This window comes from Saccharomyces kudriavzevii (assembly GCF_947243775.1).
Source record: "Saccharomyces kudriavzevii IFO 1802 strain IFO1802 genome assembly, chromosome: 4".
NCBI classification, from domain to species: domain Eukaryota; kingdom Fungi; phylum Ascomycota; class Saccharomycetes; order Saccharomycetales; family Saccharomycetaceae; genus Saccharomyces; species Saccharomyces kudriavzevii.
Window position 1 is genome coordinate 942770 of NC_079275.1, and position 25016 is coordinate 967785.

At 38.0% G+C, this 25016-nt stretch overlaps 14 protein-coding genes and 1 non-coding gene across 15 annotated transcripts; 5 read left to right on the forward strand and 10 right to left on the reverse strand.

Annotated features, from left to right (window-relative positions):
- Positions 1–204: 204 nt before the first annotated feature.
- On the forward strand, positions 205–654 carry BTT1 (CCR4-NOT core subunit BTT1; the record flags this gene model as incomplete). The annotated part of the gene is made up of 1 exon (XM_056227027.1): positions 205–654. The coding sequence occupies one exon, from the start codon at positions 205–207 to the stop codon at positions 652–654; it is 450 nt and encodes a 149-aa protein (XP_056086889.1).
- Positions 655–773: 119 nt separating this feature from the next.
- On the reverse strand, positions 774–1337 carry MET32 (Met32p; the record flags this gene model as incomplete). The annotated part of the gene is made up of 1 exon (XM_056227028.1): positions 774–1337. One exon carries the CDS (start codon positions 1335–1337, stop codon positions 774–776), a length of 564 nt encoding a protein of 187 aa, XP_056086890.1.
- A 535-nt stretch (positions 1338–1872) lies between these two features.
- On the forward strand, positions 1873–3249 carry CHL4 (Chl4p; the record flags this gene model as incomplete). The annotated part of the gene is made up of 1 exon (XM_056227029.1): positions 1873–3249. One exon carries the CDS (start codon positions 1873–1875, stop codon positions 3247–3249), a length of 1377 nt encoding a protein of 458 aa, XP_056086891.1.
- An 89-nt stretch (positions 3250–3338) lies between these two features.
- RMD5 (ubiquitin-protein ligase RMD5) lies at positions 3339–4604 on the reverse strand (the record flags this gene model as incomplete). Its single annotated transcript, XM_056227030.1, has 1 exon — positions 3339–4604. One exon carries the CDS (start codon positions 4602–4604, stop codon positions 3339–3341), a length of 1266 nt encoding a protein of 421 aa, XP_056086892.1.
- A 340-nt stretch (positions 4605–4944) lies between these two features.
- CTA1 (catalase A) lies at positions 4945–6486 on the reverse strand (the record flags this gene model as incomplete). Its single annotated transcript, XM_056227031.1, has 1 exon — positions 4945–6486. The coding sequence occupies one exon, from the start codon at positions 6484–6486 to the stop codon at positions 4945–4947; it is 1542 nt and encodes a 513-aa protein (XP_056086893.1).
- A 308-nt stretch (positions 6487–6794) lies between these two features.
- On the reverse strand, positions 6795–8282 carry RKM4 (ribosomal lysine N-methyltransferase; the record flags this gene model as incomplete). The annotated part of the gene is made up of 1 exon (XM_056227032.1): positions 6795–8282. The coding sequence occupies one exon, from the start codon at positions 8280–8282 to the stop codon at positions 6795–6797; it is 1488 nt and encodes a 495-aa protein (XP_056086894.1).
- Positions 8283–8627: 345 nt separating this feature from the next.
- On the reverse strand, positions 8628–11060 carry HSP78 (chaperone ATPase HSP78; the record flags this gene model as incomplete). The annotated part of the gene is made up of 1 exon (XM_056227033.1): positions 8628–11060. The coding sequence occupies one exon, from the start codon at positions 11058–11060 to the stop codon at positions 8628–8630; it is 2433 nt and encodes an 810-aa protein (XP_056086895.1).
- A 383-nt stretch (positions 11061–11443) lies between these two features.
- Positions 11444–12583, reverse strand: YAP6 (Yap6p; the record flags this gene model as incomplete). Its single annotated transcript, XM_056227034.1, has 1 exon — positions 11444–12583. One exon carries the CDS (start codon positions 12581–12583, stop codon positions 11444–11446), a length of 1140 nt encoding a protein of 379 aa, XP_056086896.1.
- A 972-nt stretch (positions 12584–13555) lies between these two features.
- On the reverse strand, positions 13556–14068 carry SWM1 (Swm1p; the record flags this gene model as incomplete). The annotated part of the gene is made up of 1 exon (XM_056227035.1): positions 13556–14068. The coding sequence occupies one exon, from the start codon at positions 14066–14068 to the stop codon at positions 13556–13558; it is 513 nt and encodes a 170-aa protein (XP_056086897.1).
- A 276-nt stretch (positions 14069–14344) lies between these two features.
- Positions 14345–16036, reverse strand: EXG2 (glucan exo-1,3-beta-glucosidase; the record flags this gene model as incomplete). Its single annotated transcript, XM_056227036.1, has 1 exon — positions 14345–16036. One exon carries the CDS (start codon positions 16034–16036, stop codon positions 14345–14347), a length of 1692 nt encoding a protein of 563 aa, XP_056086898.1.
- A 1772-nt stretch (positions 16037–17808) lies between these two features.
- Positions 17809–17879, forward strand: Skdi_4.trna16G. The gene has a single exon. It is a non-coding gene; the product is annotated as a tRNA-Gly (tRNA).
- Positions 17880–18080: 201 nt separating this feature from the next.
- On the forward strand, positions 18081–18956 carry SKDI04G4760 (uncharacterized protein; the record flags this gene model as incomplete). Its single annotated transcript, XM_056227038.1, has 1 exon — positions 18081–18956. One exon carries the CDS (start codon positions 18081–18083, stop codon positions 18954–18956), a length of 876 nt encoding a protein of 291 aa, XP_056086899.1.
- Positions 18957–19282: 326 nt separating this feature from the next.
- Positions 19283–20575, reverse strand: DIN7 (exodeoxyribonuclease DIN7; the record flags this gene model as incomplete). Its single annotated transcript, XM_056227039.1, has 1 exon — positions 19283–20575. One exon carries the CDS (start codon positions 20573–20575, stop codon positions 19283–19285), a length of 1293 nt encoding a protein of 430 aa, XP_056086900.1.
- Positions 20576–21052: 477 nt separating this feature from the next.
- AKR1 (palmitoyltransferase AKR1) lies at positions 21053–23347 on the reverse strand (the record flags this gene model as incomplete). Its single annotated transcript, XM_056227040.1, has 1 exon — positions 21053–23347. The coding sequence occupies one exon, from the start codon at positions 23345–23347 to the stop codon at positions 21053–21055; it is 2295 nt and encodes a 764-aa protein (XP_056086901.1).
- A 539-nt stretch (positions 23348–23886) lies between these two features.
- On the forward strand, positions 23887–24900 carry PEX10 (ubiquitin-protein ligase peroxin 10; the record flags this gene model as incomplete). Its single annotated transcript, XM_056227041.1, has 1 exon — positions 23887–24900. The coding sequence occupies one exon, from the start codon at positions 23887–23889 to the stop codon at positions 24898–24900; it is 1014 nt and encodes a 337-aa protein (XP_056086902.1).
- Between the last annotated feature and the right edge of the window lie 116 nt (positions 24901–25016).

A 25016-nucleotide genomic window follows, 5' to 3' on the forward strand; every position in this document is an offset into this window, starting at 1 on the left:
CTTGGCGAATAACCGATAAGAAAGTTCGAAGGGTTCAACAGAACTTTGCATTCCGTAGTGAACGGTATACTTTTCTTGGTTTTTGGATTCAACTTTTTTTCTCGCTGCAACGGTAGCGATTAAATTGTGTGCAAAAGAAAAAGGCCTTTGAACATGAGAAATTAAGTTCGAACCAATAACTACTATAGAATCGTGTAATATTAAATGCCTATAGATCAAGAAAAATTAGCCAAATTACAAAAGCTGTCAGCGGCAAACAAAGTTGGTGGCACAAGAAGGAAAATAAACAAGAAGGGCAATCTGTTCAATATAAATGACAAGGACGATAGTAGATTACAAACAGAACTGCATAAACTGCATCCATTGACGATTGAAGATGTTGCTGAAGCAAATTTTTTCAAGAAAAATGGGAAGGTTTTACATTTCAAAAATGCAGTTGTTCAGATTGCACCCCAATGTAATGTCACAGTGCTTCATGGTCAACCAAAAGAGAACACAATTCATGGCTTATACCCAAGTGTGGCTTCCCAATTAGGTAACCAAGAGCTTGATTATTTGACAAATTTAGCTCATAAGCTAGAAAATGAACGGACAATTCTCGATCAACTGGTTGAGGGAGATACCAGGACAAAAGAACGAGAAACGAATGGTTAACATAGTTATGGTATACTCAACTAACTATTAAAGTTTGTGGCAAAGAGGAGGATATGCTTCCCCATTTTATGTCAAAGATGAATATATTTTTTTTGAGAAGATACACACTATTTACCTTTTCAATCATTAGTACTATTGTTATTGTTCTCCTGACGATTAACGATATTGGACTGCTTGACCTTTTTCAATAATTCATTAATACTTTCACCGCCAGCAGTCAGTAATTTAGTTCTGTTTCTTCTGCATGTTAATGTATCATAGTGCCTCTTCAATGCATCCTTCCTTGCGAACCCTTTGCCACATTGAGGACAAATGTTAGGTAATATGGCAAAATGTGTCTTCTCGTGTCTTCTTAAGTCTGATGACCTTGAAAATTCCAACGAACATTTCGCACATCTGAATTTCTTTTCACCAGTACTATCTCGACGATCTTGAGATTTACTTTTGCTAGTTTTGGATGAGCTGTGTTCTTTTTCGATCTTCACATTTCCACTGTGATTACTATTATCAACGCTATTTTCTGCTGATGTGAGTGAATTTTTTCTGTTTTGTGACTTGTTTTGCATATTTCTTACCCTTTGTAGTAATTCTTTTATTATTGGATCTATGCTATCTACATTCAATGATACGTCCACTATTGCCTCCGTAGCCTGTTTGATAAATGCTGAATCCTGGTCCTCCATCTGATTTCTTTTAGAATCCCCGTAATGGTATTCAGTTTCTTCCACTAATAATTAAAAATATTTGGCATATATCATGAAACCCTACCAAATTAGTCAGATGTATACATATATATTTATCCATGAAATGAAATATATATGTATTATTAATATATATATATATGTATATCTTACTAATGCAATGATAAAATCTTCGAGCTTACGGAAAACAGGGATAAACCGTAAAATGTAAGTACATAGAATTCCGGACTACTTTCCAGTGTTTCCAACCTAAAATGATGAGTTTCAACCACAATTGAAGCTCTTTATTATTGTCAAAATAAGCCAACTGTGGCGCCCTAAGGGACAGAAATCTTCATCAACATGTCACGTGCATACAACAAGCGGGTAATAAATATGCGCTTGGAATCACTATTTGCACTTTAAATGTAACCATATAAACAAAGCACGATGAACGTTTATACATTTAGGATTTATATTATTCAGATAAAGCGTTTCGTAAACACTTATCTTGGTGTACTAACTTGAGTAGCAGCAGATGCCCAGCGAATTGAGTCTCAGAGATGATTACGTGCCAACTTCTGATGCATCGATAGTTTTCAAACAGCTGATGAAGCTGCCGATAACCATATTATACGATCTCACGCTATCATGGTTTGCCAAATTCGGTGGGTCATTTGATGGCGACATAAATTTATTAGCAGAGACGTTGGATTTGTTGATCGAGAAGGGTGTGAAGCGTAAGGTCATAGTAAATAGGATATTATACGTGTACTGGCCCGATGGTCTCAATATTTTCCAACTAGCGGAAGTAGATTGCCATTTAATGATAAGTAAGCCGGATAAGTACAAATGGATATCATCAAAAGCTTTTCAAGGTAACGGAAAACCTTACGCGATACAACTTCAGCCCGCAAAGTTTATGGAGAATTTACAAACAGATCTTGCTAAAATTTATCATTGCCACGTCTATATGTTCAAACACCCCTCACTACCGGCGTTAATTACCAGAATACAGTTATTTGATAATAATAATCTATTTTTGAATACCTCTAATATGGAAAGTATAAATAAGGAATCTCTTTACAGCAAGTTGGACAGATCGCAAGGCAAAACACTAATCTCGAGGAGACCATATTATGTTGCATTTCCGCTGAACTCTCCTGCAATTTTCCATTCAGTCGATAGAGATATATATGCTAGGCTGATATTGCAAAGTATTAGTCGAACCATATCAGAAAGAGAAACAATCATCTTCAAACTAATACAAAAAATACCGATGAAATCAGTACACAATATGATTACTTCAATCGGCCCTTCAAGATTCGCGGAGTCTATAGGTCCGTGGAAGTGCTATGCTGATGCCAATTTTGAACACTCACCACTGCACAATTATGAAAGGCACCAAGGACTTACAGGTAAAAAGGTACTGATACGAGAATTTGATGATTCGTTTTTGAATGGCGATGAAAAACTTTACCGAAAAGAAGAACCTGAGGTAAGGCGACTTAGATTGGAGAAAAACATGACCAAATTCAAAGGCTCGCCAAAGGGTATAATACACGAGAAATATAATACTTTGAAAGAATTCAATGAACGTGTCCACAATATTAGGAATGGGGGAAAGGAAGTAGGTTCTGATGAAGTAGTGTATATTTCCAGATATAGTTCCTTGGTTCCCATCGAGAAAGTAAATTTCACTTTGAAGAAGGAAACAAATAATAAACTGATTACCGTAAAATTCAAATTTAGTGGGAATGATGTTTTTGGTGGACTACATGAGCTCTGTGATAGAAATTTAATAAATGTTGATAAAATGCCTGGCTGGCTGGCTGGCGAAAACGGGTCATTTTCAGGAACTATTGCAAATGGAGAATTTTTACGGGAGCAGGTTGCTAAAGGTGGTTTATTGTAGAATATTTTATGTAATGTTTAACAATTGAGTAAGCGAGCCGTTACATTATGATTACCAAGCGAAGCTTGCGTAAATAGGAGAACTGGCCTTCAAAGCATGACAAAACGGACTTTCTTTGTACTGCTCATTGAGGTATTCACCGGGCAGTATGGGCATTTAAAAGTAATTGTTCCGTTCTTCGATAATCTATCCAACGCTTTTTTAGAAATGATATGATGACACGCCAATGAATATGGGGGATTTTCTGTTGTAGTTTCCTCCTTCAATACAGGACATATAAAGATCGGATGGAAGTGAGTCAAGAAATCTGGCAGTTTAACATCAAACGGCAGTTCATCTTTAGTGGTCCAATCCACATGCGCTAGCTCCCTAATAGCTTTATATTTGATGAAGAATTGAAAAGATATCAACCCGCTTAATACGATCAAAAACAAAGGAGAGTCAAAGAAAATATGCTTTGCAGCACAATACTCCTTAACAAACAAAGATATGCATTCTTTCAACTGTTCACTTACCTTAGAATCAATGTCTTCAATGGGTTGACCTATGAGCGACTTAGTTAGCAACGGTACCACGTTTCGTATCAGTTCCTTCTCCCTGTGCTTAAAGAAATCTAAGGGGGTTTGCTGTGTCATTTGATAGTATACCTCTACAGGATTCCCACGCATCACTGCCTGCATCACTGATAATGTATAAAGCTCGAATTGCAAATAAGACAAAGTCGCGTGATTGGATGATAGGCTGTCCATTTCGTTGGAACACCACTTTAAACAGCTTTGTGTATCACCCTTTTTTAGATTATGCACAATCCGGCCCATATCAATAAAATCTGTGGATTCTTTATTAGTGATTCCGTAGATATTTTTCAGATACTTGGAAGCCTCATTCTTATTATCTAGCGGCATGTTATCTATACCATACCTTAGTATATGGTAGCCGATGGCCTCGTCAACATTTTGCATCGTTTCTTTAGGCAATTTGTTGACGTAGACACTATCTATATCAAACTCTTTCAACTTGTTCAGCATGGTTTTATTGAATCGGGTTGATTGTTGAGAAACATGCTTTATTTGTTTCTTTACTGAATGATCCCATTGTCTCTGTGATTTGTTTAGTTTTTCAATGATCAGTTCCCTTTTTCTTTTGAACTTTTGTTTCTCCTTATCATTCAGGCTATTGTAAACTTCTGGTTTTGATTCTTGAATATTCTTATTTAGATGCGCTTTCAACTTCTTTAATTGGTTCTTGAATTCATGAGTATGGTCAAGACATTTTTGAAGATTCGTCTCCTCTAGACTACTGTCCTTATAAAATTTGGAGAACTCCGTCTCAAGACTATCTAGTAACTCTGACATCTTTATTCAGTTGTGTGTTCAGTGCTGTATTTCTCTTGACTACATATCAATTACTCATGTTCAGCGTGTTAGAAACTCTGCCCCTGATATAGTCCCCTTAGCCATTCCTCAACCCGCGGCGGATTTTTACATACGAACAAACTTCCGCGAGAAACAAACTTCTGTCTCCCAAAATAATACTAAATGGAATTTGAGTACGCTCGTCAATTCTACCAAATGATGGGATAATGGATTCATAAAAAAATACATAAATTGTACTATAATAAATAAAAACATGACAGGCACACACTATAACAAGTAATTATCGTATAAAGAGTTCCTTATTCAGAATTGCATTACTTCAGAATTTGGAGTTACTTGAGAGCTCGGACGCATGCTTTGCCTCTGCCACTTTCTTGATTGCTTCAGATAATCCCTCATCAACACGGGCAAACATATCGTAAACTCGCTGCTGTATTTCAGGACAGGCGCCTTCTACATGAATACCGATGTTGTTCGCTAGGTTCTTCTGCTGTCCCGGTTGCTTCCCTAAGACACGGTAGAGATTTCTGGCTTGAACAAAATCGACATCACCTGCGGATGTTGCCCAATGGTAAGGAATAGCTGGCCCGTTCCAAACTTCCTGATGTTGTTGAATAGGCCTGTCTTGCTGGATATATGAGTATGATTTATCGTTGGCAAGATACGTAGGCTCTGAGCCAAAGTTACCGTTTACATTCATAGGGCCATCTCTAATGGCAGGATTGAAGAATTTCGAAGCGTAGGGACAATTGACAGGTATCTGATGGAAATTGGGGCCTAATCTGTACCTATGAGCGTCCGCATATGAAAACAAACGAGCTTGCAATACGGGATCAGCACTTGCTTCTTGATATGGAACGGTGGTGCTAGGGGCAAAGGCTGCCTGTTCAACCTGCGCGAAGAAATTCAGTGGATTTTCATTCAAAACAATCTTACCCACACGACGCAATGGAAATTGCTTTTGAGGCCATACTTTAGTCAAATCAAAAACTGAAAATGGTAAATTTTTGGCTTCCTGCTCAGTCATTGTTTGAATGTATACTGTCCACGATGGATAGTTACCATTCTGGATAGATTCAAATAAGTCTTGTTGACAGTAGTCTGGATTGGAGCCAGCGATTTTAGTGGCTTCCTCTATAGTCAAGTTCTTTATTCCTTGGTCGGTTTTGATATGAACTTGCACATAGTACCAATCGCCCTTTTTACTAGACCATTTGTAAGTATGACCAGAATAACCATGCATGCTACGATAATTAGCAGGTGTGCCGCGGTCTGAGAAGAGAATCATGACTTGGTGGATGGCCACCTGATTTTCTGGGGTGGTCAAAAAATCCCAAAACATGTTAGCATCTCTTAGGTTAGTTTGCGGGTTTCTCTTCTGTGTGTGAATAAAATGGGGGAACTTGGAGGGATCTCTGATGAAGAATACCGGTGTATTGTTGTAGACCCAATCCAAATTACCCTCTTCGGTATAAAATTTAGTTGCAAATCCTCTAGGATCACGCACCGTATCGGCACTACCTTTATCTCCACCCACGGTAGAGAATCTTGTCAGACATTTCGTTTTCTTACCAATCTTGCTAAACATGGCAGATCCGCAGATATCAGTAATGTCATCGGTAACTTCAAAATAACCAAATGCACCAGAACCATGAGCATGAGGGTTTCTTTGAGGAATATTCTCTCTGTTAAAGTGCGCCAAAGAATCAATCAAATTATAATCCTGTAAAAGCAAGGGACCGTGCTCTCCAACACGCTGAGTAACAAATGGTTCATTGATCGGATTACCAGTAGAGTTTGTTACAACCCTATCCTCTCTGACGTCAGAAGAATTAACTTCATCCTTCTCTTGTCCTAACATTTTCCAGATTTCTTAATATTTTGTTAATGTAGTAGTGTTTATTTCATCTCCTAAAATATGAAAATTATAGTGTAATTAAAAAGTTTGTTTTGAGGAAGATCAGTAACATTACTCAGGTCTCTTTATATAGCCGACGACAGTAAATGCTTGTTTCTCCAATTTTGACACTTGCGGGGATTTCGGAGTTTATACCTATTAAAGCCGTCCCTTTTTTGAATAAGGGAGACCCCGCCAAGCTTGCGCGGCTAACTCTGGCCAATTTGTAGCATTACTAATTGTTGCTTTGGAAGACGCGGATTGGACAACTGTCACTTTGGCAAACAAAGACGTTTAATAGAGTTTTCTTCATCTCTTGTCAATTTCCTCTTCAATACGTTGGTTAGCAACTTTTGGTCGGGTATAATCTGGTAGTCTCTACTGATAGTTTCGTCGCATGCCCACAGTGATTCTATTTCGCTTTGCAGAACTCTTTGAGCCATTACTTTTCTCAATTTTCCTTTTGCTAACGAATCTTCTTCTTCTGATGATTTTTTCAAGGCGTCACTTTTCTGTAAGGAGTAATCTGCTAGACGGTTCCTAATGCAAAGTTGCCAAGTGACACTACAGTTGTCAGTGGCACGACCTCCTTCGATCAGTTGCAAACACTTCTTTACGGCTCTTTCGACTTGTCTTTCTAGTTTTTTCTTGTCCAATAAGCATAAATCTGGAATTTGACAAAGTATTGTCAAAATTTGAACCAAAACTATTGATTGAGGTAGCAACTCACCATTGAGATAACAATCGTATGAGTTCAATACTATATCTTCACCCTCTAATAATTCTTGGATAGTAATGTTATCGCGTAAAATGTCCATACAATTTTGCAAAAATTCCTTACCAACATTAAAAGTCTCTCTCAATGTTTCAACAATATTTTCTAGCAAGACCTCTCCGAAATCATATTTGGAGCCATCCCACTCAACATACCCATATCTTCTTAATATTTCGGAATTTGGATGTTCTCCATATATATTGTACACTTGTTCATTCTCCTCAATATCCCTTACCGCAATCATCTTCAAGGAACCAGAATCATACGTCAGATTAGCATTCCATTTTCTAGTATCAGCATTCAATGTATCAGCAAGTGGAATCATTGATTTTAAGTAACACTCACCCTTCGTTTCTTCGTCATCGCTATCATCTTCTTCAGTCCTATTTGTATTCCTATCCTGTATTTCCACATCAAAAGAATAGCTCAAAATGATACTTGCAATGTAGACAAATTCATCAAAGCCAAAATGCACAGCTGCTTTTGCAAATTCCCCGCCAATTTGTTTGACCAATTTGACAATGTTCTCGTGCATTTCTTTGGCTTCATTTTCCCCGATTCTCTCAAGGACAAGGGATGGTTGCAGAAATTCCAGTTCTTCATTATCCCAAAACATCAATGTGTTCATATCTTTTGGCTTATTCCAAACCTTGAAGTAAGGTGCCCATTGACTTTTTTCTTTCAAAACTTCCATCTCATAAAGTATGCACACGATTAATCCTTCCCATGATCCGATTTCATTCAAAAACTTCTCCTTGAGACAAGGATGATCTCTTATCAGCTTAGATGTAGCTACATTCAATATTGAACTCCGTGGTACCTCAAACAACGTTTCATCCTTCTTAAGCTTTTGAATGGCAACTACAGCACGGCCTTGATTACTGGAACGTAGATCTTTGATCTTAATCTTTGGGGATACCTTTATTTTGGCGATTTTTTCCAACCAATCAACGAAAATCTCAGTATTTCTTGCAAAATAATCCATATTCGAAGCGATTTGTGGTCGGCATATTAATTATGGTTGATATAGGCAAACCAAGCCTTTACATGTATGGAAATTTTCATTCTCGATGAATACACACCTGGCGCACATAAATGTTACCCGCAGCATGAAAACTCTCCAAACGTGATGCTTCATCGCGTCAATACAAGTTGCTTCCTGCGCTTGTATTGCATGTATACGTTAAAATGGACTTGAACATTTATTTACTTTTTTTATTTATATCAGAAGTCTTTTATTTCATTTCTCTATTTAGAAAAATTATCGTGTATGTTTATTGTATGTATTATTATCGGCGTTATTAGCAGTTCTAATAGCCGCCCAGATAGTCTATTTTTCAGCCTCCTCTTCAATCACTTCACCTTCTTCGTGGTTTGGCAGCACAATAAGTTTGCCGCCTTTTACTACAACTTTAACTGTCTCACCATTCCTGATTTGACCTTTCAATAAGAAGGTCGCCATTGAATTCAGGATCTGTCTATGAATTAATCTGTTCAATGGTCTCGCACCATATAGTGGATCATAACCTTTGTCTGTTAACCAGTTTTTTGCTTCATCAGTTAAATCAATCATCATCCTCTTTTCGGCCAAACGGTCCTGGATTTCTTCAATTCTAATATCAACAATTGATCTTAGGACTTTCTTGGATAATCTATTAAAGACTAGAATATCATCAATACGATTAATGAATTCTGGCGGATACGATCTCTTCATTGCTTCAATAACTTTGTTCTTTGTTGCGACATCAATCTTACCATCATCACCCAGCTTTGTGTCGTTTAATAGAATATCCTGTCCAATGTTTGAGGTCATCACAATGATTGTGTTACGGAAATCGACATGATGACCTAAGGAATCGGTCAGTTTACCTTCGTCCAACACTTGCAACAACAGTTTAGAGACATCAGGATGGGCTTTTTCGAATTCGTCAAATAAAATCACTGCATATGGTTTCCTTCTAACAGCTTCGGTTAATTGGCCACCAGACTCGCTTAAGACATAGCCCGGAGGAGCACCGATCAAACGGGAAACGGTGTGTTTCTCCTGAAATTCTGACATATCAAAACGAATCACATTAGATTCATCATCAAATAGAAATTCAGCCAAAGCTTTGGTTAATTCAGTTTTACCAGTACCGGTAGGACCCAAAAACATAAAGCTAGCAATTGGTCTCTTTTCACTAGTTAAACCAGCCCTTTGTAGACGTACAGCATCAGAGATAGCAGCAATGGCCTCATCTTGACCAACGACTCTCTCTTTCAATGAATTTTCCATGTACAATAAACGGTCTTTGTCGCCCTTCATCACAGTTTCTGTAGGAATACCAGTCATTTTGGCAACAACTTTAGAAATGTCGTCTGAAGAAACTGAATCATGCAGTAGATTTACTTTATCTCCATCCTTACTCTTTTTGCTCAAGGCGACTTTTTCCTCTAGATCAGGGATTCTGGCATAGCGCAACTCAGACGCCTTAGTATAATCACCTTCCCTTTGGCATTTTTCTAATTCAATTCTTGCCTGTTCCAAATTTGCCTTGGCGTTTTTGATGGATTCAATTTCCGCCCTTTCGGCATCCCATACTTTAGTTAATCTACTTAGTTCGTCATTTTTCGTATCTAGATCCTTTTCCAGCGCTTCTCTCCTTTCAACTGATAGCGGATCAGTTTCTTTTTTTAATGATTCTAACTCTATTTGAATCTTCATTATAGCACGATCCAATTTCTGTATTTCATCTGGCTTGGATTCATGTTGTAGACGTAGTACAGCACAGGCTTCATCGACTAGGTCAATGGCTTTATCAGGTAAAAATCTGTCTGTTATATAACGATTTGAAAGAACTGCAGCAGAGACTAATGCAGTATCTGTGATTCTAACACCGTGGTGGACTTCATATCTTTCCTTTAATCCTCTTAGGATAGATATTGTATCTGAGACACTCGGTTCATTCAGTAAAATGGGCTGAAATCTTCTAGACAAAGCCGGATCTTTTTCAATGATTTTGAATTCATCTAGAGTAGTTGCGGAAATACAACGTAACCCGCGCGCTAATTTTGGTTTCAATATGTTAGAGGCGTCCATACTACCATCAGTTTTACCCAAGCCAAGTAGCATGTGAACTTCATCAATGAAAACAATTACTTTACCATTGGCCTTGTCAATTTCTTCTAATACCTTCTTTAAACGTTCCTCAAACTCACCTCTGTACTTAGCACCAGCAATCAAAGATCCCAAATCTAAAGTCACTAGATCTTTATCTTTTAATGAATCAGGTACCTCCCCAGCAACGATTCTTTGAGCCAACCCATCAATTAGAGCAGTTTTACCAACACCTGCTCGACCGATCAAGCATGGATTATTCTTTGTCCTTCTCGATAAAATTTGAATAGCTCTTGCGATTTCTTCATCTCTACCAATGACGGGGTCCAGTTTACCGTCTCGTGCTAACTTTGTTAAATTTGTGCCGTATTGCTCTAAAGCTGGCTTTTCTGGTTGTTGATTTGGATCCATTCTCATCTGGACATATGTTCTCTTGAAATTGGATACATTTGGTAAATTTTTTAGTGCAAAGGCCGAGATAACTGTATTATTCAGTGCAGTTTTCAGTTCTAGAGGAGACCTATTTGCTATCTGAGGTCTTCCATTCGAACTGCAGATAGTTCTTTTGAGTTGCAGAGAAGTGTATATTCGAGGGGTGCTTCGTTTTATTTGCTGCGTTCTCTGCAAAAATTTTTGTATTGGTGCTTGTTTCACCTGTCTTAACATGTTTATGCGTTATAAAAGGTTCAAGTGCTCGGTCTCAAGTTTTTAGCAAAAATAATAAAGTTAAATATCTCATGCTTACCAATGCATGCCTATATATATGGAATTAGTGTTACTAGGGGGTTCGATGAGCTAACATGCAATTGAATCACAGGGGTTGCCTTGGAAGCATCCGTGCATCCCTATGAAAAGATGTCAGCATATGAGAAGAGAATTCTGGAATATTCTGGAAAATAAAATATTATGTCAAAATACACCTCAGCACAGTTTCTATTAGACTTACCTGATGAAATTATGAAGTGTGGTACACTTTATGCACTGTAAAGACTAAAACGAAAAATGGTTATCCAACACGATAAAAGTCAATCTTCGCTCTCTACTTATTGTCACGTAGCATCACCAGATTGATTTCTAACTATTTCCTCTAAAGATCTAATTTTTTTGATTAGTTGCTCTCTTTCATTTCGTTGCTCCTGTTCTCTCCTTCTCGTGCTCTCAATGTCCTCAATCATTCGTATGTATTCAGCATGAAAACGCTTATTTTCAAGCTTCAAATTTTCATTTTCATTTCTTGACATATTATGCTCATTTTTTATAATGTTATTTTCGTTCTTCAGCATATTGTTTTCGTTACATAAAGCGTCATACTCACCTCTTAGCATGGTTATTGCATTTCTTATAGCTTCTTGCTGAGCTATCAGAATATTATTGTCATTTCTCAGTGAATCATTCAGTGATTTGAAGTAGTTATTTTCTGCTAGTAAATCATCGAATATTTTTGATTTTTGTTCTAAATTTTTGATATATTTTTCTTTCCTTTGTCTAAACGCCTTCTGAGCGGTTCTGTTTTGGGCAGCTCTTCTTGTATTTCTCAACGCCTTCCCTGAACCACCTACCTGTTGTATATTCCTCTCTACGGGGGGTTCGCTTACGTTATTACTATCAGCTGAATTTTTAACGCTGGTAGCACTGTTCTGAAAATGAAGAGGTACAGCAGTAATACTGGTATTGCGTGACGACAAGGTCGACGGTTGTTCCTCCACGGCATATTCCTTATTCAAAGTCATATTTTGGTTCGGAAGTCCGTTTGATAAGGGAGGATTTACTTGATGAGGAGGGTAGGATACGGAATAACTTCTAGGGGGGAATACCACGGAAGGTTGCATACCTATATGAGTATTTGGGGGTCTGTTATAAGAAGCTGATTGTTTTCTTTCATTTGAATGTGGAGGAATAATGTAAGATGGATGCACGGGGTTTTGATACATAGATCTATAGTCTGGCGGTCCAGATAAATGCAGTAGGTTTGGCAGCGGGGGTTGGATGGGGTTGTTGGTAACAGAGCCGTCGATATCATTATTATTAATGCTGGGATTTATTTTATAAGGTAATTTTTGAGATGTATCGGATTGTACGATTCGTGGGGAAGGATGTTCATTTACACTTTTCTCAGACGTGCTGTATGCAGTCATCGAGCTATTTCCTTGATTATACATATCAGGACGAATCAACGGAGGGTTTTGCATCTGTTCTCCAGTACTTTTATTTATGCTGCGATTTGTTGGAAACAATAAACGTATATGTTAATGATTCACGGTTGATGGGCAAAAAACTCAGTGTTTAAGTTTCACGGAAGATCTGTGTTTAATGTCCTTTCTGTATTAGTCTTCCCGGTCTCACAGCTTGCATTGCTTCCGAAAAGTGGCCTGCTATCGATACCTGAGGGCTTGATAAAACCGTAAAACAAAGTAAACAAAGAGAGAGAAGCTTTGTAAAAACTGAAAAGGTAGAGAATGAAAAAGAAATCAAAAAGGAAAAAGAAGCAGGGCCAAGAATACTTAATTAGCGTTTCAAATGCAGTAAGAAGTATGACAGAATGAAATCAAAGAGTCTCAGAAATCATTACAAAATAATAATTTACATTTGCCTGCAAACGATTCAAAAAGTTTTACCCGCTTGCAGTAAAACTGAGCGCAAGGCCATATTTAAAATTACAAGAAAAGCGTAATCTTGAACAAAGTTTCTACCCTTCGGCATAATGCAAAGGGGCATTAATTGGCTACAAAAAACGAAATGATTCGGCTCTCCAAAATCCGCTTTTAAAATTCCGCAGATGCAGCAAGCAGCGAATAACTTTAACCTAATTGAAGTACGGAAAATGTAAAAGATACTATAGATCAGCCCACATATACGCGTACCCCCCCCGCCCAAAAACCAGCCGAATCTTAACCAAAGCGGCCAAAAAGGTTGCACTGAAAAGAAACCAAGAAAAAAATGCCTTCCCGACAAGAAAGCAAGGCAGTACAGGGTACAGTTTTTTTTATTACCAATCTCTTCCACCAGCTGTTCTGGGGGGGTGCTATTTAGTCCCGTGCGTTTCGCGCCACCACTTTTTGAGAAAAAAATTTCTCACACAATAGCTATGATATCACGGCTGTGCAAAAAACTCATACACCACAGCTTTTAGAGTAATGATCGAGAAATACGTCACGTTTTCATCATCGTGATCGAGTTAGAGCGAGCTCGTGCCAACCGTTATTTCTTGCGTACGCCATCTCTGTGATGCGCCTATCGAAAATGGAGCCAGTTATCGTTTCTTTTCTTGGCTCATTAACACTGTCGTTCCCGGAATTGGCTTCTCCGTTTACTGAATGGTCGAATGCACGTCCGGAAAATGTCACCACTCCGTTACTTTCCAGTTCCATCCCATTAAACAGATTCCAGTCATCTTCATCATGAAAAGAGTTCCAGTAACGGTTGCTATTTTGTTCGCTTGTTATCAACGTTTTGCTTTGGCTACCCTCACGTACGTTAGAGTTTCTTTCCGCATCCTGGGTGCCTCTGCCATCTGCCGCTTCGGTGCGGGCATTATCTTCCATGGTCATCCCAGCATTTCCAACTTCGTCTGGAAGTGCTAGTATGTCCTGGTTCCATTCCGCATATAATATGTGATGTAGCGCTAACAGATGGCGGTATTGAAAATATGAATCTCTGTATGAACTTGAGCTCATGTTGGGCGGAAATTGCTAACTTGGCTTCGTTTCTAATCTTTTTGAACCTCTTCCACAAGGCTAAAAAAAGAGCCGCAGCACAAATATGGCCTTAGTTTTCAAAACTCAGAATCCTGACAATTGTCTTTTTATACGGGATTGATACTTTTACACAGGTGTTTTCTATAACTCTTATTGAGTTTTGATATATCCCTTTATTCATATATATTTACTTTTTTAAGATCCGTAATGAATGTAATTGGTGCCGTCACCGTACATGTCCTATTTAATTTAACTTTAGAGTAACATGCAAAAAGAAAAAACTGTGATGACGAACGCGCACATACCCATTTTCCATATTGAACTCATGCTATCAATTGATAACATTTGTGACGCTTTTAGTTTATTCGAGCTTGCAAAGTTCTTACTCTTCATGGAAGTGCTCGTAGCAGAGGAGAAAGCGGACGTTGCGGTCCTTGGGAATGCTTGTGTAGACAATGAGGATGAAAACTCTTCATCAATGGAACCATCCGTCTTGAAGTATTCATAGTTATTGAAGGGGGAAGGGAAAAGGCCGGCCTCTTTCAACTTCAAATAATCCCATTCTATAGCATCTTCGGTCTTCCAATTCCAGAAAATCCATCCTGTTGTTTTTGCCGAATAAGTAGCTAATTGTGCTTCTATGAATTGTCTCACACGGTTACGGTAATCTTGTGTCCAATAACTTAAGGGGTTTTGGGAGGTACATTTACCAATTGGTTTATCGCCAGTAGTAAACAGCGTTGTGTTGTAATATGAGCCATCGTATCGTGCGCCCACTCCTACTCCATTCAGCCAGGTTGCACAATCCGTAATGGCACCTGACCATTCTCCGATCACTGCGGGGTGATAAGAAAGTTCCTTATAAATGGAATTTCCGTAGTTTATAATGTTTTCAATGCGTGAAAATTGAGTTTCGGCCAATTGCGCATCAGTGAAGACTTCGTAATGATGATGGTCAACCAAAATATCTTGGGAGCTATAATTTGCACGGGTCAAATTAAAGTAGTAATCCGTAACGTTTTGGTAATTTGGATTCAATTCCAAATTCCAGTGACCGATGCCCTGGAAAGCATCATGGATAACAAATGTTGTGTTGTCGCTCAAATCCTGGTGTTCTTTGAATTGGTCGAAGGCTTCATAGTACATATCAGTTATATCTGACACGTTGATTTTACCACCGAGTGGCTCGTTTACGATTTCAAGGCCCACCACGGGACTTTTGTCACCTCTATTTAAGAAAGTTTGGAACATTTTATTCCAAACTGCCAGGGTCAGCTTTTTAGTATCATTTAATCTTAACCAACCGAGATCACCATAAAGCATTCTTTCACCAGAGTTATCGAACCCATTTTGTGATCCAGGAACGCCATGTAAGTCTATCCAAACATTTAACTCATATTTTTGTGCCCAATCGAGAGCTTGATTCAAATATTTCAACTGTAATCCATCACTTACGTATGGATCATTGTAGGTTATGTTATCTATGTACAAGCTTTCAGAAGTATTCTGTTTCCATGCCCAATACCCAATAGGAATCCTCACTAAATTAAAACCATCGGCTTGAATTTGTTCAAAATCATCCTCAGTAATCCAGGTCTTGAAATGATTGTCTAATAATGTTAAAGAGGCATCATTGCCTAAAGTTTTGCAAAGAGTGAATTCGTCAATAATGGAGACGTTGTCGGAAGAGTTTTGTTGTTTTGCCAGTAATGTAGCATTACGGTATAATGATGGCGTGATGTAAGGCTCTGTAACCAACCAGCCACCAATTGTAATACCTTTTACACTAATTGTATTGTTCACATAGTAAGACGCAAATTTGTCTTGTAAAACATTTGGTTTCAATGGCGATAATGGTCCTGCATTCTCTAAAGCGTTCAGGCCTTCGGTGAATTTACCTAAGCATGAAAGTAGAAATGCTAAAAAACAGCACCAATTCAGAAGCATATTTGGACGCCCAAAATGATTTACGACTTGAAACCGAGTATCCTTGAAGAATACATTAAGTACAAGTAATGGACGAGGGGAAAAATTTTATTTCATATATATCAATACGTATTGTCGAGGGTCCTCTTGTTTTTCATTTTATTGTTTACTCATTTCTTTTTCGCGGGACTTCTTTTCTCGAACAATGTCCGCAACTGGAATGAAGAGACCCATTCTTAGCCATTTTTGATCTTGTGATGTTTCAAAAATGAACGCACACGTTACGCAATGTAGCCATGGTCGTCAACCATTGCTTGTCTAGATCAAAATAGAGAGTGAAACCGCAGATCCTTTTGGATATACAAATCTACCTGATATGGTTGTGAATCTTGTGAATCTTGTGGTAAATGTTGTTTCCATTTTTTTATAAGGGCAGTAGTATTAAGTATATAGAACATACTGGAAGTTGTTCTCACGGATTTAGGGATCCGCGCATGGGGAATCAACAATTCTACGTATTCTTCTACCCATGTTTCCCTCTATCTTATATGTCGCCGCAGTTTAAATCTTATTTCACTGGTCTAATAATTTTCTTCTTCTTCTTAACACTGTATATGATAATCTTCTAGTTACGTGATTGAATGTATTAATCAGCTGTACTAGTAATTGATGGATAGTTGAATATTGTTCCAACAAATCCCAATCTGTTATACCAGTAATCGAAGAACGACAGTTGATTCTTGTTCAAGCAGTTTTTGCTGTGCTTGATGGATATTTCAGTCGAGGGATTTATGTAGATAATTAATGATTTAGTAAGTTGTAATAATTAAGAATAAGTCGTTCTTTCTTAATTCATATAAGAGTGGTATATAAAACACACGCTGATTGGTTATATGAGACCCAATGGTTCATACATAATTCGGAACATTGATGATAAGTTTTTGGTTATAACTCATCTTCTTATATATTAAGTTCTGGTCAACTAATAGATCTTTATCTTCTTATTGCGGTAAATTCTATTATTAAAATTTACCTACTCCAGTATAGTTGGTATCGTCATAAGAATGTTTCCATTCACTTACCCCAACATGATTAGTATCATGTTAAAGAATGTCCGTCATCACCTACTCCAGTTTATATGAATAAGTGTATATTCGTAGTCCAACAGTTTAGGTGTACCATAGTTATATTGACATATCCATATTTAAGATGAAAAACCAACTGTCACGTGACAAACTTGCTTTTCAAAATATTAGAGGAACCTCAGATCTAAACTAATTCTTGTTGTCTCATTTCTATGTATTTTGTTGATAATTAGTAGTATTAATTAAGAATAAAAGCAGAAATCTTTCTTATACTTATATAAGAGAGGTATATAAAACACACGCCGATTGGACATATTAAGTATGTTCAACATAACAATAACCTAGGGAATTTACTATAAGTTCAATGTAACGACTCATATCATTTATATATAAATTCCAAGTTGATGTTCAACTAATGGATCTTTGACTCCAAGTGCACCCATCAATAGAACGTCATTTCAACATTCTTCATCCTGAAACAAGGACTAGTTATGTGAATAATGTTGAACTTACTCCAACATTATGTTTCTATGTTTCCCGAGAAACTACTATTCATATATGTTGCTTGCCATCGACAACTTATGGTTGTGGATCCTAGTTTCATTCAGATATAGTTAGTGATTTCTCTTAGGTAATTGTTTCCGTCGCAACTCCGTTTTCAATTATTATCATCTCACCATCATAAAGGGAAAACAGCAATAAACTTAGGCGCAAGTGGTTTAGTGGTAAAATCCAACGTTGCCATCGTTGGGCCCCCGGTTCGATTCCGGGCTTGCGCATTTATATTCTTTTTTAGATTTTGGGCATCAATATATTGGTTTCGCCAAGAGAGTGTGAGACTATTTACTATTTTGAGCTTTGCTGCATGTACCGCTCAAAAGTTATATCTTACATACCGTTTTTTTTTTTACCGTTATTAGCGATTGATTACGTTTCATTTGTCACACCCCGCCCATCAGGTCAATCTACAAAAAAACTGGATGCCAGGCCCCCTCCAATCGTATCAGCTATTCTTCAGGACAAAAAGATATACCATCACAATGTTTAACCTACCTGTTAGCATACTGCTTTATTCTTGTTTAATATGGGCAGTGCAGCCTACTTTAGTGAAAGGTAAGAACGTTGTTAGCCTAATTGCTTACAAAGATTCAAACGGCAAATTGCATAAACGTATAGCTCCCGAAGAATTTCCTCCCAGGGATTATGATATTCAATCAAATTCTGATGAATTAGGATATATGCGGGTACGTGATTCTTCAAGACCATCGATAAAGTTGGATAACGTCTTCGGAACACAACAAAGAAGGCAGCAGGAATTTTCAGCAGAATTATTTCCTTTATCTCTAGAATCAAAGCTGTCATTAGTGAAAGATGTTCAAATTTTTGCAGGCTATGTTCGAAACGATGTGGAAACCTATAAAAAAATCAGTGATCCTAATGAAGACTTGATTATCATTGCACCGACGGACAGGGCTGTTTCTGGACTTACTTCGAAACCATGGCAATTTCCGAATAACATTGAACAGCTTGAAAGGGAGGGTGCGACGGAAAAGGAGCTTGATTCCGCAATTCAAGAGAATATTTCCAAATTTGTGAGGTCACATATCGTAGCATACAACGATGATAAAAATTCCTACGAAAGAATAAGTCCAGGTTGTACGCTGCTGCAGAGTATTGACTTCACAGAAAACAGGGGAGACAATTCAGAGCACTCTGGTGACATTCTACTCAAAAAAGAGGGCGACGCATATTATGTTGCTTCCACTCGGGACGAGAAGTTTCACGTCATCGAAAAAATCGAAAACGGAAGTAATGGTATCATTTTAACGGTCAATTTCTCTTTAATCTGGCCTTAGCTGTTTTTTGCTTATCGTTTTCAGATTTCTCAAGCTATATGGGATATTGCGTGGTTTAGTTTGTTTCGTTTTTAGTTTATTCGTGCGCAAGATGATTTTAAGTGGAAATGATCTGCTTTTTAATGGAGTTTACAACATTATGTATACATTTATATCTATTCGTTTGAGGTTTTATAGTTTTTTAGTTCGTGGAATTGTTGAATGGATGCGGTACGGATTCCCATTTTGAAAAAATCAATACATTCAAGTTTAGCTCTTACAGAGCACAGTAGACTAAATTCAGAATTATTTTATGACATCATGCGCGGGTACGCATATGCATCGATTTAAGCCGTCCAAGGCACAGTGTGAGGAATTTTCGTCGATGGGCTCAAATAAATGGAAGAAGCACTTTTATTCTTGAATGAACTTTCTCTCTTGCACATTATACGTTCGCCTTCCACAGGAGGAGGCCTGTGTTCAATATAGAGTGAATTTGATGCATCTACAGGTAAACTTGCTTTGAACGGCCTTCTTGCTCTTAATTTCTTTTCCCTATTAAGAAGTTCGGAAGTTATGTCAATTGGGTCCAATTCACCCTTTGCTATTCTTTCGTGAATTTTGTGATCAATATCTTTAACGTCAATAATATCTTTTCGTACGCCCGATCCTTTTTCAACAACAGAACCAATGCACTCCATAATTTTTATTCTTTCAGCCTGGGAGTTTATGAGTGACTGAGGAATACAGTTCAACGTTGTTATCTTATTTGACGAAGGGCAAAACACCCTTTGATATAGAAATGTATAATTTGCGAATTCTACTTCTTGTTTAAAGGTTTTACTGAGCCGAAACTTTTCTGTCCGCTCTATTTGTGTTAGTATATCTGCCATTGCGGAATACTGTTTTACAATTTTCATGGCAGTGGTTAGACCTACCTTCCAAATGCCACTTGTGTAATCACAGCCCGCTAGGCAAACCAAATTACGAAATTGTTGCTCACTTAGCTTCCCTAGAGGAAAGTTCTCAGGTAAGGCTGAAAAGTTGTTTCTTGAAATTTCTAAAGCTTCTCCATGGTCATTTAACTTCGTTATAAGGGTTTTACAGCCAAATACTAACAAATCCGAATCCTCTGATATAATACCCTGTATAAGACCCATTTTTTCCAAGTAAACCATCTGCGGATCTGCTTCGAATGGTGCCACGACATATGGAATCGAATGTGTCTGGCAATAGTCTATAATGCATTTGGCCATCTCAGGTGTGACATCAACACTTTTTTGGAAGTATTCCATTGCATTAAATTTGTCACCCGCAGACCACAATTTCTTTGCAATGACTTCGTTTTCTAACCTTTTCCTTTTCCTTCGAGCTTCTGTGTGGCTCTTCACCAAAAGTGAATCGCCATCGAAAACTATATATGGTTCGATGTTAAGCCGTTTTAACTGCTGTATCTTTTTAATGAAAAATTGCAAGTATTTGTTTGTTGGCCTGTTCATTACTAGGTCGAAGGCACACGCGCAAGACGCTCTATGTAGCCAAGCATAGCCATCAACAGCTAATGTTTGATGCATATATTTTTTCAGGTTCACCTGCTTTTGAATTGTTTTTAAATGAGGCAGCAAGCCAGGTATTCCCATTTCTATCTAATAACACGTTTGTTTTGCCTATTCGTGATGATTATTCTCTCATGTTCACTCACTTGGATAATAACAAAACCTTCTCCAATCTATATGGCCATAAATGACATCGCTCTTTTAAAAATTTACACAAACTCAGAAAAAGCCACATAGCCCCCTTTGTGAAGCTATTATTCTCTGACGCGTCACGGAACGCGTTAGAGAATATGTAGGCCACAAAGGAAAGTGAAATCAAAACAAAACGAAGGCGGCTTCCAGTAATTCTAAACAGAGATATATGTAAGGATTAAAAATGATGCTATTTTTTCTCGTTTTTCTTATGCTTCTTTATTTATTCATAAACTTTCTAATAACCCTTGATTCTGCCTGCTATTTATAAAATGCACTGGAATTAGGTAAGGGAAGCTTGTTTTATACTTTCAAATGCGCGTACAAATTTGAAGTATACAAATTCTCATTAAGGAAAACTGAAAAGACTCAAACCATATCACTTACTTGCTCTACGTCCTTATTTGTAAATTTGTAAAGCTTAAAATAATCGACTTCTATCCCGTTAAGCAAAGCCTTAGAACCTGTAGGAGAATACAGAATTCTTCTCCACAAAGGCGCGTTAACGTCACTTGTGAGCCAAAAATCCTTGAGATTTCTTTTCCAGCCGTAGTTTGTTGGTATTTTTGATGTGATTGAATATACGTTATGTCCGCTACCATCTTTAATACCAATGGTTTCCTTTATAACCGCAAACCACTGATCCATACCGGTAACCGCGTAACAAACGCCAAAACAAGTTCGTGGCTTTCTTAATGTCGAGCCTGGGACGGGAGCCAGTACGGTATCATTATTGTCTTCATCCAACTCAATTGAGGGAGCAAATCCTTCTGGTGTGGTATTAAAATTCTCATTGAAAGGTAAAACATTAGCTCCTGCAGCCTTATTTTCCTTCATCAAAACATTGAATTCGGAGTTTGTCATTCCTTTACATATTTGAAAGGCTTGAACAAAGATCAAACTTGCAACCCAAATAGATTGTAACATGGCCCATGATAGGATCAAAAAGACAAATTTATCATACTTCAGTCCCGAACAGAGATCTGAATCGCCTAAGATGAAACATTTGCCTTGTTTCTGGTATTCATCTTCATACGCATCCTCAAGCTCGTCAAAATATTCCAAGCAAAGCGCAAAAAAAGTGAAGATACCACTTTCCATTAACGCAATGAAAAATATAAACGCTTTATGATTCTTAAGTCCAACGTCATTAAAGATCCAGGGGCAATAGTGATCAAATCTTGCAACCACAGCATTATTTAAGGACGAAAATTTGCTTCTTAGAGGTTTTCTTGTCCAAGTTTCAATGCAAAAATTTTTCGTATCAAATTTGCCAATTTCAAGCAGATCAGAAATCGTTTGTCGCACGTTCTCATGGTCGGTTTCCTCTGGGAGGCAGCCTGGATCTGAATTGACAAGCCTGCCAAAGAGGTAAAACTCGAACAAAAGTATCATCAGCATTAATATATTAGCATATGGTTCATCAGCAAATGTCCAAGGCATGACTTTGAAAAACCAAACGATAGTTACCCAAAGTAAAGTTCCAAAGAAAACACCGGATAACAAAGGTGACCTCAACAAAGTAACATTGTGGATACCCATTCTCCCATAAGACGGCAGGACAAACTTGTTCAAACCCTTTTTCGTGGCAAAGGTCATTAAAAAAATAACAATAATAGCGAACAAAGGGTTGACATGGGAAAAAAGAGCGAATGCGAGTCCCAGAAATAAAAATGGAGTTATGAATGTAACTAGCCTAGCGTGTTGACTTTTCTTGAACCGTTTTTTAATCGGATAGCCGTGGCTATCAAACCCAGAATGAATTAAAGCCTCTCTAAGTGAATACACAGTATTCATCTCTTGCGCGATAGCGAAGCAGTCTTTTCCGGTATCTGTTTTTTGAAAAAAATCAGCACCATCTTGGATAAGGTATTTTAGTACATGTGGCTGGCCTTTTACAGTGCCCCAGTGTAGTGGCGTAAATCCCTCTGTATCAGTAATTTTTATATTGGCTCCGAACTTCAACAATGCTGCTACAGTCAGAGAGTCTCCTTGGTAAGCAGCCCACAGAAGAGATGTTCTACCCTTTGGGTCTTGACAGTCCACATTCAAAAAGCCTTTGCTAACAACATTGAACAAAACATAGAGGACCAACATTATATTTGAGCTATTCACAGATAAATGTAATAGATTGAAGCCTTGGTCATCGGTCAGGGTGGGATCAGCGCCGTGCTTTAGCAAAAAATCCACAATGTAAACATAGCCATATCTAGCAGCCCAGTGCAAAGGCGTAGCATGCAGAGCACCAGCCCTTGAATTGACATCAGCACCCTGTGAAATAAGAAAATCTACGACGGAAAGCCTGTTATTAATACTTGCCCAATGTAAACCAGTGATGTGTTCGACAGTATCTCCGTCCTTATTGACCTCAAGCAACCTGCCGTGTATCATTTCTTTCACAGTCGCTAGATCACCCTTCTGGCAGGCAGTATGGTACCGCGTCAACAAAGGATCCTCCTCAACCTCATCATTATGATCCGCTTGCTCATTTCTGTTGGTATCCTCACTTTCGGATCTAATGGCCTTCAATGAAGACAATGAAGCAATATCGTTAGGATCGCCGAGGCTAATATCCTCCTGAGAATCGTTATTGCTGGGATCACAAGTCTGCTCTCTATCAGCTGAAGCGGAAGACTGTGGCGTGCTTTCCAACTCGTTTGTCATGAAGTATATTCTCTGGACAAACGCTTTTTTTTTTTATTGTGGAGCAAAATGGAAACGATATGATCTACTGAAAGACTGTTACAGCCTCAAAATCAACAATAGGCACTTCTGACTTGCTGTATTCTTTGCACATTAATTCTTCTAAATAGATCGTTCAATATGAGGGCGTAATAGAAAAGTACGAAAGTATTAGTCCAATTTTATCACCCGGGAATGTGAGGTACGGATGCAGTGTTCAAAACATGTTGATGATGAATGCTACTTAAGGATCGAACAGCAAAGGATGGACTGCATAAAAGAAAATTCAATAATTAGATAGCATAACCACTTATGGTTAAGCCGTCAATATGGGCATCTTATCTTATCCCTGATAGTCTGCCAGTTTTCGCCATCGTTTTTATTGCTGCGATCGTCTAAAAGGGCGAAGTAAGCATTAGCCGTTTGCATGAAAAATTAAGGTGAAAATTAAAGTGGATTGCACACTAAATGAAGGAAGCAGAAGTACTCCATCGTTATTTGCTAGGTATAAGACAATAAGAATGAAGAATGGCGTTAAGTTGAAGAATAAAGCACCTATACCACTATCACAGCTGAGATTCCCATTTGCGGATGCCCCAAGTGTAGTGCAGGCGCATCAGAAAGATGAACAAATTCAAACGCTCTTTATCTTAAAGGTAACTGAATTATGCAAATTGATCAAGAACCAACTGTTTGTTAACTCCTATCCTAGAGAACTGTCTATTTTTGCCAAGTTACTATATTTATTCTTTACTACAGGAAGACGCGGTAGGACATTGGGTGAAGAATATGTTGACTTGATATATACCAGTAAGAGCGGCAACAAACTAATAGGTCGGCTAAGAATGATGGTATTCGTTTTCTCTTACTCCTTGTGTCCATACTTCATTTCCAAACTATACAAAAAAATAGTGAACGATAAAAAGGAGAACGAAACCGGAGACAATGAGAGCGTCACGAGGTTTTGTCAGAGCCTTTTAGATTTCATCTTAGATTTGCATATGACTCTATTTTATTTCAAAGGAGCTTTTTACGACGTTTTTAAAAGAATCTTTGGCATGAGGTATGCCTTCAAGCATATAATGTCGGAAAATGAATACAAATTTAGAAAAGAGGGATCAAGGACGTACAGAGTTCTTGGTTATATTCTATTAACTCAGAATATTATGAAGTGGTATCCTATTTTAAGCTCTAAGCTTGGATCTTGGATTTCGGAGAAGAAAAATACCGGTAATTCGGATACCAAGTCAATCCTTGTATCACAGGAACGTTCAGAACATGATTCTATAGGAGGAATACCAAACGAATCGCAGCTGACTCACATAAATCTGTCAGATATGAATCAGCTGCCATACATCCCGGAATCCTCGAGGAAATGTATTCTATGCCTCATGGACATGACAGACCCTAGCTGCACGCCCTGTGGGCATCTATTCTGTTGGAATTGTTTAATGAGTTGGTGTAAAGAGAGACCAGAATGCCCATTATGTAGACAGCAATGTCAAACACAAGAAATCTTGGTTCTGCGACAGTAGAGGAGCTATTCAATTCTTCCCTCACTTTGATATTGCGCATAAATTTCCAGAGATTACGTTAATACCTTGGCAATTGAAACAAAAGTGGGAAAAAATAATACTTCAATTGTATAATT